Source organism: Rhinoderma darwinii, chromosome 6 (genome assembly GCF_050947455.1).
Source record: "Rhinoderma darwinii isolate aRhiDar2 chromosome 6, aRhiDar2.hap1, whole genome shotgun sequence".
NCBI classification, from domain to species: domain Eukaryota; kingdom Metazoa; phylum Chordata; class Amphibia; order Anura; family Rhinodermatidae; genus Rhinoderma; species Rhinoderma darwinii.
The window spans coordinates 47,959,542-47,979,697 of NC_134692.1; the positions used below are offsets into that span (position 1 = coordinate 47,959,542).

At 41.7% G+C, this 20,156-nt stretch overlaps 1 protein-coding gene across 2 annotated transcripts in view; it reads left to right on the top strand.

The window, feature by feature from the left end:
- The window catches only part of ERBB4 (erb-b2 receptor tyrosine kinase 4), a 765,761-nt gene that overhangs the window by 516,852 nt on the left and 228,753 nt on the right, over nucleotides 1-20,156 (top strand). For both annotated transcript variants that reach the window (XM_075829649.1, XM_075829650.1), the window contains exons 5-6: nucleotides 14,314-14,379; nucleotides 19,554-19,672. In XM_075829649.1, the coding sequence (XP_075685764.1) occupies nucleotides 14,314-14,379; nucleotides 19,554-19,672 (185 nt within the window). The remainder of the gene's footprint in view (nucleotides 1-14,313; nucleotides 14,380-19,553; nucleotides 19,673-20,156) is intronic.

Genomic DNA, 20,156 nt, shown 5'->3' on the forward strand with positions numbered 1-20,156 from the left:
TAGATAGGTCCCCCTGTAGACAGTGCTCCCTGTAAATAGAGTCCCCTGTAGATAGTGCTCCCCAAAGAAGTGTAGGTAGTTCCCCCATAGTGACCCCTGTAGATAGTGCCCCATAGACTCCCCTGTAGATAATGCCCTCATAGACTCCACTGTAAATAGTGCCCCCATAGAGTCTCCTGTAGATAGTGTCCCAGTAGATAGTTCTCCCCATAGTGTGCCCTGTAGATAGTGCTCCCCGTAGAGTCGCCTGTAGATAGTGCCCCTGTAGATAGTGCCCTCATAGAGTCCCCTGTAGATAGTGCCCCCCATAGAGACCTGTGTAGATAGTGCCCCCATAGAGTCCCCTGTAGATAGTGCCCCCTGTAGATAGTGCCCCCAACACTGCCCGCTGAAAAAAATAATTACATGCTCACCTGTCCCCATTCCTGCACTGTCCCCTAGCAATGCAGGTCAGAGACCAGGCCTTAGCCAGTGGAACATCGCAGACAGCGCAATGACGTAATCTTGCCGCCTGTATCATCAGTATAGTGTCGAATGGCGGGGCAGGGAAGTGATAGTTCCCGTGCCACTCTGGTGCTAGACTAATCAATTGTTTCCACGTCCTAAGAAAGCAGATACAATTAAGTATGTAGGACCAGTTCTGGGTTCCGCTTCACCCCGATTCTCCGAACTGGCGGTAATTTCAACAACTGTTTCGGGAGAATCGGGGCAAACCGGTTGGATCCCAGGGGCGGCATTATCATATGGGCCGTTCGGGCGGCCGCCCGGGGCCAAAGGCTCCCAGGGGGCCCATGGCCACCCGAACCGCACATCATTTTAAAAATCACTTAAGAAAGTCAGTGCTAGCGCCACTAATGGCCGCTGCTGAGAGAGAGGGAGGGAGAGAGGGAGGGTAGGGAGGGGCAGACTGTAAGGGAATAGAGCCGCCAGCGCAGTGCTGATGGGGATGAGGGGGAGGGGTAGTAATAGCAGTGGCTGGATAGGACTAGCAGACGTGCGTCTACTAGGTGGTAGAACACGCCCCTCTTTGACGCTGCCCGTAACGCCAGTGAGGAACAGAAGAGAAGAGCGGTGAGGAAGAAGGTTAGTCTGCTGTTCGCCTCCTGCCCCAAGCAACAATCGGCAGGCGCTAAGGGGGGATTAATTATACAACAAGGGGGGGAGATTTACAGCTATCTCACTGCAGAGGACTCAATGAAGGGGGGAATAATCCCCCCATCAAGCCCTCAGTATTTCAGTATTTATTATACAGCATGGGGGGATTTCCATCTAACTCACTGCAGAGGACTCTATGGGGGGGATAATAATTTCCCCCCCATAGACACTCAGCAGTCAGTTACACACTCAACCCCCCCTGCTGTATAATAAATACTGAAATACTGAGGGCTCTATGGGGGATGGGGGGGGTTATTCCCCCCTTCATAGAGTCCCCTGGAGTCACTTAGATAGTTAGACCCCCCCATTCAGTATAATCCCCCCCCCCCCCTTCCCATAGCGCCCTCACTAGTTAATAATATATTTCAAGGGGAAGTCAAATTGTCTGACTGCTGGGGGCTCTATAGGGGGGTCTGAGCGACTAACTTCTGGGGGCTCTATAGGGTGGTCTGGGCGGCGGGCTCTATGGGGGGGCTATCCCCCCCACAGATATGTCAGAGTCAGACACTCAGACCTCCCTATAGAGCCCCCAGCAGTCAGTGAGACAACCTCACCTCCCCATGCAAAATAATCCCCACATACAGCCCTCAGTTTTCCCATAAGGGAAATGTATGACATATCCACCTGTTTTTGCTCTCGCTGCATCCTGGCCACATCCTGATTACATGGTTGGGAGTTACGAAAACAGCGTTACATAAAACTGACTGAAAGTTACGTAAGCAGTGTCGCTCGCAGACTCACACCGATCACTAAAACTAGGCGGCAGAAGCACTTGTGTGAGCGCTGAGCCGCTTGGTTTCTGTTTCCGGAAAGCCGAGCAGTTTGTGTACGGGCTCATAGAAAGTCAATGAGCCATACACCGCTACTTTGGCTTTCTGGAAAAAGCCAAACAGAAACTAAGTGGCTCAGCGCTCGCATGAGCGCTTCTGCCTCTTAGTTTAAGCGATCGGTGGGGGTCTCAGCACTCGGACCCCCACCCATCAAAAGTTCTGACATGTCACTATAACATGTCAGAAGTTTGTTGAACATTTACTTACCCTTTAAAAAGAGGTGTTACAATTTGTTTTTATTTGATTTGTTAAAGGCTATGTAAACCTTTTAAAAAGTTGTTTTTTTAAATAAAATAGTGTATGGTGTTTGGTGCAACCTTTCTAAATACTTATTAAAAATTATTTTTACTTTTTGAGATACAGCTTCTTTATATCCTGAATACAGAGCAGCTGTATCTAGTGCTAAAACCCGTATCCGTCAGGTCAGTGGCACTGACGGGTACAGTGTCTGCGGGTTGGGGGGGTTGAATTGCGTGTGAGGGGGAAGGAGGGGGCCCAAGTTGTGTCAACAGCCCAGGGCCCATGGTACACTTAATCCGCCACTGTCGGACTAACTTCTGGGGGCTCTATAGGGAGGTCTGGGCGGCGGGCTCTATGGGGGGGGCTATCCCCCCCACAGATATGTCAGAGTCAGACACTCAGACCTCCCTATAGAGCCCCCAGCAGTCAGTGAGACAACCTCACCTCCCCATGCAAAATAATCCCCACATACAGCCCTCAGTTTTCCCATAAGGGAAATGTATGACATATCCACCTGTTTTTGCTCTCGCTGCATCCTGGCCACATCCTGATTACATGGTTGGGAGTTACGAAAACAGCGTTACATAAAACTGACTGAAAGTTACGTAAGCAGTGTCGCTCGCAGACTCACACCGATCACTAAAACTAGGCGGCAGAAGCACTCGTGTGAGCGCTGAGCCGCTTGGTTTCTGTTTCTGGAAAGCCGAGCAGTTTGTGTACGGGCTCATAGAAAGTCAATGAGCCATACACCGCTACTTTGGCTTTCTGGAAAAAGCCAAACAGAAACTAAGTGGCTCAGCGCTCGCATGAGCGCTTCTGCCTCTTAGTTTAAGCGATCGGTGGGGGTCTCAGCACTCGGACCCCCACCCATCAAAAGTTCTGACATGTCACTATAACATGTCAGAAGTTTGTTGAACATTTACTTACCCTTTAAAAAGAGGTGTTACAATTTGTTTTTATTTGATTTGTTAAAGGCTATGTAAACCTTTTAAAAAGTTGTTTTTTTAAATAAAATAGTGTATGGTGTTTGGTGCAACCTTTCTAAATACGTATTAAAAATTATTTTTACTTTTTGAGATACAGCTGCTTTATATCCTGAATACAGAGCAGCTGTATCTAGTGCTAAAACCCGTATCAGTCAGGTCAGTGGCACTGACGGGTACAGTGTCTGCGGGTTGGGGGGGTTGAATTGCGTGTGAGGGGGAAGGAGGGGGCCCAAGTTGTGTCAACAGCCCAGGGCCCATGGTACACTTAATCCGCCACTGTCGGATCCCATGGGTCTATTGGGAGCCTCAGTCCCTGGGTGGCCAGCCCGAACCGCCCCAATAATGATCTGCCATTGCGTGTGCACATAACACCCAGTAGTTTAATGCTTTAAATATGTGATACATGACATGCAGTCTAATAAAATTAGCTTAGAAAGTACTTGGAAAATAGGTGCTCTATGTCTCTACATATTAACACTGTAGGCACCTATTAAAAACGCATTCAATGTTAATGTACAATGGTAGGATAAATGCTAGGTGACTATCAGAGGCATTTCCTCAAGTGTAAAGGTACCATGTATTAGAAAATCAATGAGGGAGACTAGACATGGACCGCACATCCACTATATACTATGATCAACTGCGGCTAGGCAAAATTATTAAACATGAACGAGAGGTTCTTTGTAACATTTTGATCAAATTGTATGCAAGCCTACTTGCCACTTCACGGCGACCTCTTAAAAGTGGGTCCCTACTCTATCAGTTGCACCACCACGTGACGGTCACCGCCACTGCAGCACCGCTCCTGCAGAGGGAGCAACCCAGAGGCCCAAAAGCACCCATGCCATCATGCCAAGCCAAGCCTCCTTGGCTCTGGGCCACGTTCCCCCACAAGCGCAGCACCACAGCAACAGCCACCACCCCACAGTAGCACAACAAGTGAACAGACCATGTATTAGAATACCTTGTAGTGGGGATGACTCGGGAACCCCAAAAAAAATGTGGACTGCTGAACCTCAGAAATTCAACAACATGCACTTTCTAAACAATACAATGTCAAGATTTTCACATGGTCTGCAGTATAATTGCCAGTAAAGTGTTAATAAATACTGTACATAGGGGGGCATAAATCTTCCAAGTGGAGATCTTAGACAATATACCTATATTTTTGCTATTTTAAGGGGGGGGGGGGGGGTGGAGAGAGAGAAATAGAGGTAGAGCCTTTTCTTCCTTTATAAATCATGTTTATATTGTACGACTACAGAGAAGGTACTATGTTGCTTCATAAAACCTCAGTGGTGAGGCAGGAGCCATTACACACAGCTAATAGCAGAAAGTGATGTGTGAGATTAAACCCCATGAATAACTAAACTATCAGGAGAAAGCTTATTTTGAAGCAGTACAAACTCCAACTGCTTGCAAAATTACAAAGTAACAGCAATAATGCTTACACATTTGTCACAGCTGGGAAACCTATTAATTCAAGGCTGAATTGTCGGTCAGTCTGGACCCAGTTCTACTTAATTATGTCCTTTAAAGGTAATGTACTTTTGTGCAAGTGTGTGCGAGTTGGCGCCAGTGGATTTCACTGTGTTGCCCCATGCCTTTGCAGAAGCGTGAGGTGCACCGAAATTGTCTGCATCGTGGTCAAATTAAATTTGCTGTTCATGTGAATGGCAGCGCTGGTCAAACGTGAGGAACAGGAAAAGAATCATAACAAAAGGAGAGGAATAGAATCAGGATTTGGTCAGCTGTCCAAGCTTGTATTGAAGGCAGCAGAGCTGAGTCAGTGGAATGAGCTATTAACGTCAGTTGGAACATTGAAGAGATGCAGCAGTAGTATCTGGAGTCACAAGAAAGGAGACAACTTACTGATGTCAGCACATACCATTTTGAAAATTGGCTTTATACTTTAGCTTCATGCCCACACAGAAGGGTAACCTAAAAAAGAAATTTACGCAAATTTAAAAATAGAGGATTTCTTGGTTTTATAAAATCTCTATGAATGGGCATATTCCAATTAATTAGTAGATGTGTTCATCACTTCATAACCACTATCAGGCAGCACACTCAGCTAATGCGCATTGGATGGGTGCCAGGCCTCGTGGTAAACCACCTTACTACATGTAAATTGTAAGAGAAGAAATAGGTCAGCACTCCATATTAAAGGTGATATTTAGTAACTTTAAATTTCAAATTTTCCATCCATATCATGTAATACACCACCGTGTCAAATTTCAATGAAAATATAATTTTAGTAGTTGTAGCAATGTTTCAGATGTTACCCCTTCATCAGGCTGGTAATGAATCGGATCAGCACAGTGGTGTTGAAATTGAAACTGTAGTGTATTACATGATATGGATGAATAATTTAAAATTAAAAGTTACTAAATATTACTTTTAATATGGAGTGCTGACCTATCTCTTCTCTTAGCTCTGTTCATCAGGCATGCTTTAGGGCTTATTCACACTGTGCCACGATTATTCCGAAAGTGCAGCAAAATGCAACAGTTTTTGTAAAATCACAACAAAGCTGCAACATTTCGACGCAGCTATGACTGCACCTTGTGAATATACCCTTGTGGTATAGGGATTGGGATGTTTTGCATGACTGCTCGCTTAAAGAGGCTCTGTCACCACATTATAAGTGCCCTATCTCCTATATAAGGAGATCGGCGCTATAATGTAGATGACAGTAATGCTTTTTATTTAAAAAAACGATCTATTTTTACCACTTTATTAGCGTTTTTAGATTTATGCTAATGAGTTGCTTAATGCCCAAGTGGGCGTATTTTCTCTTTAGACTAAGTGGGCGTTGTACAGGGGAATGTATGACGCTGACCAATCAACATCATGCACTCCTCTCCATTCTTTTACACAGCGCATAGGGATCCTGCTAGATCCTTATGTGCTGTCTTATACTTACACATTAACAATACTGAAGTGTTTAGACAGTGAATAGACATTCCACGGGATGTCTATTCACAATCTCTGCAATACGTTACTCTGTTTGTGGTAGTTACAGCAGAGGACGCGTAATCTTGCGAGATTATGCGGTAAATGACAGGTTACAACGAGATCACGCTTCCTCGGCTGTAACTACCATAGAAACAGTAACAAAGTGCAGAGATTGTGAATAGACATTCCGTGGAATGTCTATTCACTGTCTAAACACTTCAGTATTGTTAACGTGTAAGTATAAGACAGCACATAGCGATCTAACAGGATCCCTATGCGCTGTGTAAATGAATGGAGAGAAGTGCATGACGCTGATTGGTCAGCGTCATACACTCCCCTGTACAACGCCCACTTGGTCTAAAGTGAAAATACGCCCAGTTGGGCATTAAGCAACTCATTAGCATAAATCTAAAAACGCTAATAAAGTGGTAAAAATAGATCGTTTATTTAAATAAAAAGCACTGCTGTCACCTTCATTATAGCGCCGATCTCCTTATGTAGGAGACAGGGCACTTATAATGTGGTGACAGAGCCTCTTTAACTACTTATTTACTTTTACATATTCTACCAACAGCATCTTTTTTAAATTTGAAACAGACTGAAACACCCAGCCGCCCATTGAATTAAGTAATTTATCATTACTTGAAAAGTCTAAATATTAAATAACTTAAATAACAAATTATGTAAAATAAACATAAATGCAATGAATAACATCAATAACAGTATTTAACTAGTAATTAACTGTTATGATATAATTTCATCTCAAATCATTTTACTTTTGGTCTCACACCAAGACTCTGAGGACACCAAAAACAAAAATTGCATAATATCAACATTGTTCCAATGAAGAATTCTAAGGCTATGTTCACACAGTTAACAAAATACGGCTGAAAATACGGAGCTGTTTTCAAGCAAAATATATTTTCATGTAGTAGGAAGATGTAAAGTCTGAACAATTCAACATGTTTTCTAAAAGATTAAATGGAAATTTCCCAATAAACTACAAGGATGACCTTTAGAATAGGCTACATTCAGATTATTGCAGTGTATTATTATTTTTGTTATCTTAAAGCGTACCTGTAGTTTCAGGTGACGTTTCAGGAATAATGCTATTTCTGGCCATTATATGCCATTTTTTTTTTAGCAGTTGTCCCCTTCTCCAGGATCTATCTCTAATTCTAAGTTGTCTCTAAGGCCTCGTTTACACGAACGTATTATACGCGCGTGCGACGCGCGTGCTTTGCACGCATGTCGTACGCACCTATATTAGTCAATGGGGCTGTTTAGACGATGCGTGAATTGCGCTCATTGCGTGTGCGCAGAAAAAAACTCACGACATGTTCTATAATCGTGCGTTTTTCGCGCACTCACGCACCCATTGAAGTCAATGGGTGCGTGAAAACCACGCATGCCGCACGGAAGCACTTCCGTGCGAACTGCGTGATTCGCGCAAGAGCTGTCAAACTCCTGAATGTAAACAGAAAAGCACCACGTGCTTTTCTGTTTACAAACATCCAAACGGAGTGTCAAATTCGAGATGAGCGCCCCGAACTTCACCGGGTTCGGCCAAACTCGTTTTGACCGAAACCGGTAAAAAATGTTCGGGTACGCGACGTCAGGAGACAGTCACTGTCCACGGTGCTGAAAGCGTTAAACTGGTTCAGCACCATGGACAGTGACTTCCGCTCCGAAAATCCATGAACCTGTAAAAAAAAAAAGACGTTCTGACTTACCGATAACTCCGGTCCGACCTCCCGGGATGACAGTTCAGTCCAAATGACAGCTGCAGCCAATCACAGGCCAAGCACAGGCTGCAGCCAATCACAGGCTGCAGCGGTCTCATGGACTGCGGCGTCATCCTGGGAGGTGGGGCCGGATGGCAAGAGAGGGACGCGTCACCAAGGCAACGGCCGGGAGCCCGGACTGGGGGAAGCAGGAAGTTCTTGGTAAGTATGAATGTCTTTTTTTATTCACAGGTTGGTGTATATTGTGATCGGCATTCACTGTCGAGGGTGCTGAAAGAGTTACTGCCGATCAGTTAGCTCTTTCAGCACCTTGGACAGTGACGGGCCTCGACTACCTCATCTCTATGATGGCGGCTGCGTGAAAATCACGCAGCCGCGCATCATGACACACGGAGCTGTCAAATGCCTTTTGCGCGTTTAAAACGCAACAAGGCTGCGTTTACGCAGTGCATACGCCATGCATACGCGCGCAAAACGCAGCGTTTTTTGCGCGCGCAAAACGCATACGCTCGAGTAAATGAGGCCTAAGATAGTGGATGAATCCTAACTTCTATCATGTATTCTATAGACTGACACAAAGAAAAGTGGAGAATCCTGCTCTTTTATCTCTATCACATAAATATATAAAAGCTACAGCAGCATGAAGGAGAAGAAGTAATAAGCAGTGTAGCTGTGAATCCACCACTGGGGTTAGATATGACACTTACCAGAAGCAGCCATAGCACAGACGACTATTTATTCGACAAAAAATAGAAAAATGTTGGTCCGCTCACGATGCACCTGCTACTTTTTAGACACCACACCTGGAATACAATACAGCACTTTGAACAAATACTCTGTGTCGGTAGCAGACAGATCAAATGGAAAAAAAATAGAGGGGATAATGTCCAGCACTCAATCTAGTATAAAAACAAAAAAGTTTATTTCATCTGGTTAAAACAAGTAAAAAAAATTTCTAGGAAAGACGCTTACGCGTTTCGAACTTGAGGTTCTTCGTCATAGACATGGGCAGCGGAAACTTGATAGAATGGAACTTTGATGCCAATGTGAACAGAACCTAAATTGTTGTGCAAGTATATGCAAGCATGTGTAATGCATGTATTCTGCTGAGGGTGCCTGCAAGAAACCGTTGAACACTTTGATTTCTATGCAAATGTGCATACTGATAATCAGAATTGAGGAAAGAGACTGATCCTGCGAATAATATATTAGGGAATAGCCCATTATGCAATTGACTTTTATATAAATGGAATACACATGATTTTTCAATCGGAAGGAAGGGTTTCTGAACATTAATACTGAGCTGTATTTGTTTATGGATTTGGTGGCTGTGCTGAGGTATTCACTCATTTTGTAATACTGTGCATATGACGGACAAGAATTCCTTACTATTAATACCATTAACAAATATTAATTGCTTTCAAACATAATTTATTAATAACGTGTTAAATATTATGAAGTTTGTCCAAAATTCTTGTTCAGTATATAATAGGAGGATTATTATATTTCTACAAAAAAAAAATTGTTTATTTAAATCTTTGTGAATATTGTAGTAAAAGATACAGGACATTTGAATTAGAAAGTATAGATCAATTTGCAATTTATAGAAGAAAGATAAGTAGTCTTCCTTATGCAACAGTCTTTCTTTGTCTCTCTTGGAAGTCATGTTGAAGGTACGGGATCACTCCTCCAGTTCTCTATGTTACCGTCTGTCAGCACTAGTGTGTGCGTTGGGCCTGTGTGTGTGTCCCTCTCATCCTCCCATGGCATTTCAACAGTGTTTTTATAGCAATTTTGTCCATAGGGATCCATTGAAACCTAAATTTAACATCTATGTACTAATATAATAGACATTTTGAATATAGCATTTAGCTGATCTGGCAAGAAATATACGAGTTAATCACGTAATTTTATAACCATATGATTGTTCTTAAATGTCACTAGATCTGTCAAATATGATGTGTGAAACGCGTGAAAGTTTGTCTCTCATATACAGTTGTGTCCTCCCTTACTTTCTCTCTAAATCGGACACAACCCGAGATGTATAGCGCAAGATGTGAAGCTAAGGCTCTGGTCACATTCCGTCACAGGAACAGAAGAACGAAAAAATGGAAGTGTCGGAGCCATTGCATCTTAGACACTAACAGTGCTAAACAGAACGCATTCACTTTAATGGGTTTTGCAGGTTTTCCATGGGGGTGTCCGTCAATTTACTGGAAGAAATAGCGCTGTATGCTACACTATTTCTTTGGTCATTTTTCACCGGAACGGCGACAAAGACCCCTAACAGGGCCAGATGTGAATTGAGCAAACATTAAAAAAAAAATGATACTTCTGACGGATCCCTCCGTCACCCATAGGCATGTACTTCACAGTCATTTAGTGAAAAAAGCTATACATTAAACGTATACCTTTTTTTACATGGGTCTATGGGCGACAGATGGCCGATGGATGACATTCATTAGAGGCATCCATCGGGCATCTGTCATTCATAGACTCCCGTGTTAAAAAAGCATACATTGCACGTACACGTTTTTTTTACTAAATGGCTGTGATAAATGCCTATAATGGATGCCGTCTGTCGGCCATCCATTGCCCTGAGACTCCCATGTTAAAAAAAAGTATATATTTAACTTATGTTTTTTTTTACTGGACAACGCAAGTTTGTATTGAATTAGTATCATGACAACTTCTATAACTTAACGCAATTCAAGAAAAAGTAAGGGTGGACACATCTGTAGTTCTATTACCATATGACCTTCCACAAGCCCTGTCAAGAATGGCGTGTGACTCAAGTGTTTCTCATGCATGGTCTCTAATCTTAATCCATGATGGTTAGATCTAAAATTGTTATCATCATTATTTAACAACTTACCCTTCATGAAGTGAGGGAAATAATATATCCAATGCGTTTATGCTTTTAACATTCACTCGAAGAAATTCACAATAATAATGACTCCATTGCTCCTTCTGTGTCGGTGAATGTGAACTAGTGACATTATAGGTAGTCAATGCATACAATTTTACTCGTGCTTTTTTTTGTCTAGTTTCATTGAAATAGAAAATTATCTATTCTATGATACTGGGAAAAACCCATATCCTGCTTGATTTTCCACATCAGTGTTGCATGGCTGAGTGCGCTGACTTGATAGTGCCGCATTGTGTGATGCCTCATGAGGTAATATAGGCAGAAAAGCTGAAGTGAGTTCCACAGTTTGATAATTAACCTTCTAACAGCGCAAGAGATCAGTAGATAAGTGCAGAGGAAGGAAAGATAGAGAATCATTTCTTTATTTTCTCTCAGCACAAAAGAGGAAGGAATGAATCCCTAGAATTATAATAGGGACTGTAATACAAGGACGGGCAGAGCATCGCCCGTAGGCTCAGATGTAGCAGCTTCCACATACAATACTATCTCTCAGCCCGGGAATTACTAAACTGCCATTCTATCCCTCAAATTATATTTTTATATTTTCGCTCTGTATCTACTTTTTAAACTTCAGCCTATTATTCTTACAAACGGAATCTTTTTTTTTTCTTAAAAAAAAATAGGGAATTGTATTTATACACAGATAGATAGACAGATCGATCGATAAGATAGATTGATCAATAGATACATAGAAACGATCGATAGATAGATAGATATGATGTATAGATATTATTTACAGTCTTTAAAATAACTTATTTTTAATTGTAGCAGATACTAGACATACTGTATGCTTTACATGAGGCTTGCACTACGGGCACTACAATGAGTCGGATGCTATACGGACTACTATGTGGCTGTGCACAATACAAGTTACTATCTTTCCTTCCCATATCCAATTTGAGGGGGTGGCAAAAAAATTCTGCTGCAAATAACAAAAAAGTCTAAATCCACCAAATTTTTCAGACATAAGCGCTTAACCAGCTTCACCACAAATGCCCCAGCACACTCTCATGACTGTTCCTGTAATAAGAGTGGGAGTAATGGCAACATAACTATTATGTTTTTAGTACCACCATATTCCGTGGGACTTATTTGCGCACATTGGAAACGATTTACTGTACTTCGACTGGAGATTCATACGCCAGTCTTAGCATTCTGCTCCACAGGAGTAAGATGTGACAAATTTATCAAGAGGCGCACGCCTCTTAATAAATCTTTGGCATCTTTCTGCTGGCACTGGCAGGCGGCTCCATCCCTCTCCCCCCGATGGGGCATCATTTTTTTTTACTTACCTCAAATCATCTCAGGCTCCCACATCAGGAGCGCAGCAAACAATATCTAATGTCAGGATGTTGTCTGCTGAGTCACATATAAGGCCGTAACGCTGCCCGGCGTCAAGACCTTGTATGCGGTGCGGCCTGATGTGGGAACCGAAGAAGATCCGGGAGGTAGAACCAAAGCAGTGCAGTGAGTAAATGTTTTTTTTCATTTATTTTCATTTATTTTAATATCTGATTATATCTGAGAGTTGCGGGCGCGGCGTTAATGGCCTAAAAGCCAACATTTTTCCTGCAAATTGTATCTTTCTGGTCGTTTGTGGCTTTTTAACACCAGAAAACTGGGTAGAAAAGTTGATAAATTCCCCAATGGTTCAAATCATTCCAGTGATTCCTGTTGCGCTCTGCTGTTGAAGATAATGTTATTGTACAATATTTATGAGCGCCTAAGCTTGTCAGAGTGACCTTCTGCCCCAGGTACTCTCTCTAGTACACCTTGGCAATTCCTTATCCAAAATAATGTGACTGCCCTTCTGCAGAGATATGACTGAACCTGATGTTTTCCTAGGCAGTCATTCCTAATCCCCTTTGTTATAAATCAATTTAGACTCATTAAGTTTGTGCACCAAGCTCCAGTAGCTTCTTAATAATAATTATCGTTATTACTGATTAAAGTTGTATTATTTGTGCCAGATGGAGACTCCCCCGCACCTCTCAACCCCATCCCCCCTTCAATTCTGTCCTGTTAGACAGAAATGATTTTGCATTATGTTGCCATAATGAGTTTATGAGCGAAGTAAACAGATGGTCCAGTGACAGAAAATTGTAAACCGTAAGATCATTTCAACGTGATACTAGAACGGTACCTGTTGGCAGTCTCATCTAACAGATAGGCGAAATGTATATTTCATATAGAATGCAATAGTACGATTTTTATTGCACTGACACTAAAAGATATACACTGGTCATACATCTGAGAATATTCACAATAACTTATCTCTTTAATGCCTTTACTCAAAAGAAGTTTATGCAGGATACATTCACATGTTTGTTTCCATAAGTTCTATTCAATATGTGTCCACCTCGCTGTAGACAATGGATGATGAGGTAACTCTGTTCTTGAAGTTGGTAAAGGTCTTAATATTTGTACCCTACCGATCTGACATTTCTGTCATATCCAATTCATACGCTCCAAATGTCCATATCTTTAAAGGGGTTTTCCCAACTTAAACATTTATGGCATATCCAAAGGATATGGGATACATTTCTGAAACATATGCTTACAAATATTTGGTACCTACAGCTATCACCAGAACGGGGGTCATGCAACCCCCATTCTGCCTAGTGAGGTGGCCACCGCATCTAGGTGGAAAATTAATGGAGAGATGGCTGCACATGTGCACGGCTCTCTTCATTAATTTCTATGGGACTTACGAAAATAACCGAACAATCGGGCTAATGACTTGTACCCGCATTTATCAGACATTAATGTCATATCCCGTGGATATTCCATAAATGTTTAATTTGGGAATTCTGCTTTAAGAAAAAGATGCCTTAGAGGTGATTTTATTTACAGGTATAAATATATCTATGGTCGATACAAAGAACTTGTACATGATTTATGATTTATTTATTTTGAGAACTGTACAAAGGACCAAGGGACATTCATTTCGTTTGAAGAAAACACGATTTAGACAACAGTACAATAAAGGGTCTTCTCGGACTGTATCCAACCCTTTTCAAACTCTATAATGCCAAGACAGCATTAGTAATGTAAGAATGGCCTGTTTAAAAACACAGAGCAATAGTCATGTTTAAACCCACTTGCTAGTCACCATGAATGGTCCTGACCTGTGCTGCTGCTTCTTTACTCCAAGTACTGAACCATTGGGAAATTCTGAAATAAAATTACAATTACAATGGTTGTTGGGATCAAAAAATAATTTAGCCGTGCTCTTTAAATACTTTATTTAATCACTTTATGCCTTACATAATGTAATATATTTATGTGTACTTTATATGTGGCTGCCTTTGTGAAACTTTTGATTATATTATATAAAAATTCAGTATACCACATAAAATAATATAAGACATTATTTGTATTCAATTGCGTTTACATATATATTTTGAATGGCAATTTGTTACTGTAATTTATAATCTTTTAACTGATTATGATCTATGCTTTGCTCTCAGGTGGGAAATGTCCAAGAGCTTGTCCTGAGCACTGTTGGGGTCCATCCGAGAACCAATGCCAGAGACGTAAGTTACTTTTCTCCTCTTACATTACTCTTTTTATTCACTATTCTAAAAGGGATAACTCCAATACCATTGATTGAAGGAGCAATCCTTTTTCATGTGCCCTATTAGGGAAAATGGTTGTCATAGAGGGTGTCTCCAACTTGGGACCCTCTCTATAAGCCATCACAGAGTGCCACTCTGTAAAAGCAGATACCGTTCTGGCAGACTCTAGCTGTCCATCTGAATGGCCGACAGGTAACATTACATTTCCCCTTTAGTGGCTACTATCTTGCTGGCCATGACTTTCCCCAACCAAATTAGCCGTTTGCCAGGGGTGGCGAGAGCCGGACTCACTACTCTGTACTGAAAAGGGAGACAAATCCTTTAAAAAGATAGTCTTTGACCTGATACACAAATTATTGTACATTTTGCAAAACAATACAATTTGTAAGTACAAGAAAGAGAACTCTAATTTCAATGACTGTGCTGGGTGGCAGTCACACTGGCCACCTGGTGCAATATGGCACCTGAATTGACAAAAATGTTGAGAAACTTTTTTTTTTAACTTTTTTTTTTAAATCTTTTCCAAATGTTTTATTTGCTTCTGGGAAGGCTGGGTGAAAACCAAATTGGCTGTTAGGTGACAATCCAGAACTTTAGTAGTAAGGTTGTCTAGTTCTGCAGTGATACATTACATGCTTTTATATGACTTCAATAACAAGTCTGGAATAACCAGTGAACAACCACTTGGGGTAGTTGCCGTGGTGGATAGAAGAGATCAGCCAGCTTACCACGAACCAGACCTAAGAAAGGGCTGAAAAGAATTAACACCTTGTTTTCTTCTTTTTTCATTAAACATTATTTAGGAGGAATGTAACAGAATGTTCTTAACCCCTTAGTGGCCACCATGACGCCTTTTCACGGCAGTCACTAAGGGGCCTTAGGCTAGGCCGCCAACTTTTCATGGCAGACTTGTCTAAGTCCTGCACGGGTGTCCCGTGCAGGCTAGAGTGGGTGCTCAGCTGTCTGATGACAGCCGGGCCCTACTACAATGGAAGCGATCAAAGTTTACTTTGATCGCGGCCGTTTAACCTGTTAAATGCTTCGGTCCATAGCGACCGCTGCATTTAACTTGTTTAAAGAGTGAGGGAGCTCTCTGTACCCCAAAATAGTACTAATAAAAACTACATCTTGTCCCGCAAAAAACAAGCCCCCAAATCACTACAGGGTGGGCCATTTATATGGATACACCTAAATAAAATGGGAATGGTTGGTGATATTAACTTCCTGTTTGTGGCACATTAGTATATGGGAGGGGGGAAACTTTTCAAGCTGGGTGTTGACCATGGCGGCCATTTTGAAGTCGGCCATTTTGTATCCAACTTTAGTTTTTTCAATGGGAAGAGGGTCATGTGACACATCAAACTTATCGAGAATTTCACAAGAAAAGCAATGGTGTGCTTGGTTTTAACGTTACTTTATTCTTTCATGAGTTATTTACAAGTTTCTGACCACTTATAAAATGTGTTCAAAGTGCTGCCGATTGTGTTGGATTGTCAATGCAACCCTCTTCTCCCACTCTTCACACACTGATAGCAACACCGCAGAAAAAATGCTAGCACAGGCTTCCAGTATCCGTAGTTTCAGTTGCTGCACATCTCGTATCTTCACAGCATAGACAATTGCCTTCAGATGACCCCAAAGATAAAAGTCTAAGGGGGTCAGATCGGGAGACCTAGGGGGCCATTCAACTGGCTCACGATGACCAATCCACTTTCCAAGAAACTGTTCATCTAGGAATGCTCGGACCTGACACCCATAATGTCACCCATAACTTGTAAATAACTCATGAAAGAATAAAGTAACGTTAAAACCAAGCACACCATTGTTTTTCTTGTGAAATTCTTGATTAGTTTGATGTGTCACATGACCCTCTTCCCATTGAAAAAACTAATATTGCATACAAAATGGCCGACTTCAAAATGGCCGCCATGGTCAACACCTAGCTTGAAAAGTTTCCCCCCTCCCATATACTAATGTGCCACAAACAGGAAGTTAATATCACCAACCATTCCCATTTTATTTAGGTGTATCCATATAAATGGCCCACCCTGTACATTGACGGAGAAATAAAAAAATGACGGCTCTTGGAAAGCGATGATGCAAAAACAAATAAATTTAGCTCAAAAGAGTTTTTATTGTGCAAAAGTCTGAAAACATAACAAAACTATACATATGTGGTATTGCCGTAATCGTACCGACCCATAGAATAAAGGTATCATGTTATTTATGCCATACAGGGAACGGCGTGAATTTAAAACGCCTAGAACAAGGGTGGAATTTCAGGGTTTTTTACTATTTCCCATCAAAAAAGTTAATAAAAATTAATAAAAAAATGATATGTTCGCCAAAATTATGCCATTAAGGCCTGATTTACACGAGCGTGTGCGTTTTGCGCGCGCAAAAAACGCTGCGTTTTGCGCGCGCAAAAGGCACTTGACAGCTCCGTGTGTCATCCGTGTATGATGCGCGGCTGCGTAATTTTCGCGCAGCCGCCATCATAGAGATGAGGCTAGTCGACGCCCGTCACTGTCCAAGGTGCTGAAAGAGCTAACTGATCGGCAGTAACTCTTTCAGCACCCTCGACAGTGAGTTCCGATCACAATATACACCAACCTGTGAATCAAAAAAAGACGTTCATACTTACCATTTACTTCCTGCTTCCTCCAGTCCGGTCTCCCGGCCGTTGCCTTGGTGACGCGTCCCTCTCTTGTCATCCGGCCCCACCTCCCAGGATGACGCGGCAGTCCAAGTGACCGCTGCTGCCTGTGATTGGCTGCAGCCTGTGCTTGGCCTGTGATTGGCTGCAGCTGTCACTTGGACTGAATTGTCATCCCGGGAGGTCAGACTGGAGGAAGAACCCGGGAGTTCTCGGTAAGTCAGAACTTCTGTTTTTTTTTACACGTACATGTATATTGTGATCGGAAGTCACTGTCCATGGTGCTGAACCAGTTTAACTCTTTCAGCACCGTGGACAGTGACTGTCTCCCGACGTCGCGTACCTGAAAATTTTTTGCCGGGTTCGGTCAAAACGAGTTCGGCCGAACCCGGTGAAGTTCGGTGCGCTCATCTCTAATTTGACACTCCGTTTGGATGTTTGTAAACAGAAAAGCACGTGGTGCTTTTCTGTTTACATTCATCCTTTTGACAGCTCTTGCGCGAATCACGCAGTTCGCACGGAAGTGCTTCCGTGCGGCATGCGTGGTTTTCACACACCCATTGACTTCAATGGGTGCGTGATACGTGAAAAACGCACGATTATAGAACATGTCGTGAGTTTTACGCAACGCACTCGCGCTGCGCAAAATTGACGCATCGTCTGCACTGCCCCATAGAGTAACATAGGTGCGTACGACACGCGTGAAAAGCACGCGCGTTGCACGCGCGTATATTACGCTCGTGTAAATTAGGCCTAAAACGTACAACTAATCCTGCAAAAAACAAGTCCTCATACAGCTATGTCGACGAAAAAATAAAAAAGTTATAGCTCTTTGAATGCGACTATAGAAAAACGTAAAAACTAGTTTGGTCATTAGGGCCTAAAATAGGCTAGTAACTAAGGGGTTAAATGTAAATTGTTTGCTTCAAAGTTTTCAACAATGTCTCTAAGAATGGTAATCATTAGAACTATAGCCCCGTTCTTTGAACTGAACTATGTGCGGCTGTACAACTGTGTGAGGGTAAATAATACAATATGAAATTATGATTCTACTGTTAGAGACTCCAGTAGAATATTGAGTAAGCAGCACCTGTTACATCTCTTGTGAGCATCGCTCAGAGAATTCAAGCTGTATTGTTAATATCCAATTAAATAAAGGAACATCCAGCAAGACTTTGGTGCAATCGGCAAGAAAATAGCTGAAACAGCATCCCAAATCAATCAGAATCGCCCAGGCACTTTCACGGCACACAACATCTTTAATTAAAATCTGTGTATTGTGCTAATAACTTTGCATGTTCATAAGTCTCCCATATTGATTTAATTTGTCCACCAGCCTTGTGTTTGCAAGATCGGTGTAGCGTCTGGACACCATGTAAAATTAACAGAAACATTTCACTGAAAATGGGGCTGATTCCCCCAGGCTCTTGAGTGCAGAATTGGGATTTTCATTGTAGTATGATCGCCTCCATTCTCCATCGTGCAGTGGGGTATTTCAAAGCTCATTATTATTCCAGAAAAGTTACATAGTCTATATTTGCTATTCCGGTTTGAGTTAAGAATCTAGATTTCTGTCCTGTAAAATGCATGGGGATTTTATATAGATGACTGGTTCATTCTGCATCATCAGACAAAAAAATGGCGCAGTTCAATGTTATTGGTAATCATCAGACATACATAAAATATCACAGATAGAAATAACTACTACAGTCCTAAAATATACCAGTTTACCAGAGGCATATACCAGATGTAGATTTAAAGGGGTCGTCTGATGAAGACAACCTCATCTCTAAAGACAGCAGCTCCGGCGATCAGATGAACTCCCTGTTGATCAGATGTTATCGGCAGGTTGTTGCTGCAGGGGAAATATAGCATTATGTGTCGGCCATTGAAATTAATGGCCGGCTATGTAATAGATAAAGGGGAAACTCTTAGTTAGACTCTCTGCTGTAGCACACAGAAGGACTTTGAAGTGGGGGTACCCACTCTATGAAGTACATATGTCCTAATAGGGTATAATAATCGGGGTTGCCTTTATGAGACAACCCCTTTTAGGTTTATTAACATTGCAAATTCTTTATTTTGCTCATCTTGTTCTGATCTTCACTAGCACGTTTTATAGGCCACTCTCATCTATAGGTACATTCACATGTCTGCAAGCTGTTCAGCTCACATTTATTAGTAACCCCTACTGGTGCAGTGTCTTCACACTGCTTGTTCTGACAATTTGCGTTCTAGTACATGTAGTCTTTATACCACTTGCTCTATAGTAATCTGACATAGAAAATTTTAAATTTTCGACTGAGCATGGAGTCACTTTATCATTTTAAGTAAATTCTTGACATCAAGGGCTCTCAATTTTGGTCTATGTAATGCATTTTGGTATGTAATGGATAAGTCAATGACTACTGTTTATGGTTTATATTGACCTTTAGAATTTCTAATTGTCCTCACATATATCTTTCTCCCCCACCAGTGACGAAGATCGTGTGTGCTGAGCAGTGTGATGGCCGCTGCTATGGACCATATGTTAGTAATTGCTGTCATCGAGAATGTGCTGGAGGCTGCTCAGGACCTAAAGACACGGACTGTTTTGTATGTTGTCTGTCATTTTTCTTTTTACCCACCACAACCCTTTTTTAGCTGTGATTTAAGAATCTGACACCAAATGATTCTCCCTCCTCATCCATTTTTCCCTCCAAACGTAGCTGTTCATTTAGCTTTTTCATATGACTCTTCCATTCCGTGTCGCATTAACCAACAGGAAGCATTAGCCCTGGCAGATTTTATACATTGCAAATAAGAATTTGAACGTATTTATGTGCTAATGCATTTGATTTCTGGCTTCTAAAAGAACACTTTGTAGATTTAAAAATTACCATTTTGTGCAGCCTCAAAATCCCCACCACATGCTTCATACAAGTTTTTGTCAAATTCTCCAAAAATAATGTTAATGGATAAGTAATATAAAGTAAAACACTGACTTCTGAATTGATATGATATATTCATGTATTATTTATTTACTCAACCCCACAGTGCTTTATAGAGAATCCTCTCACATTTGCTCCTTTCCCAGGAC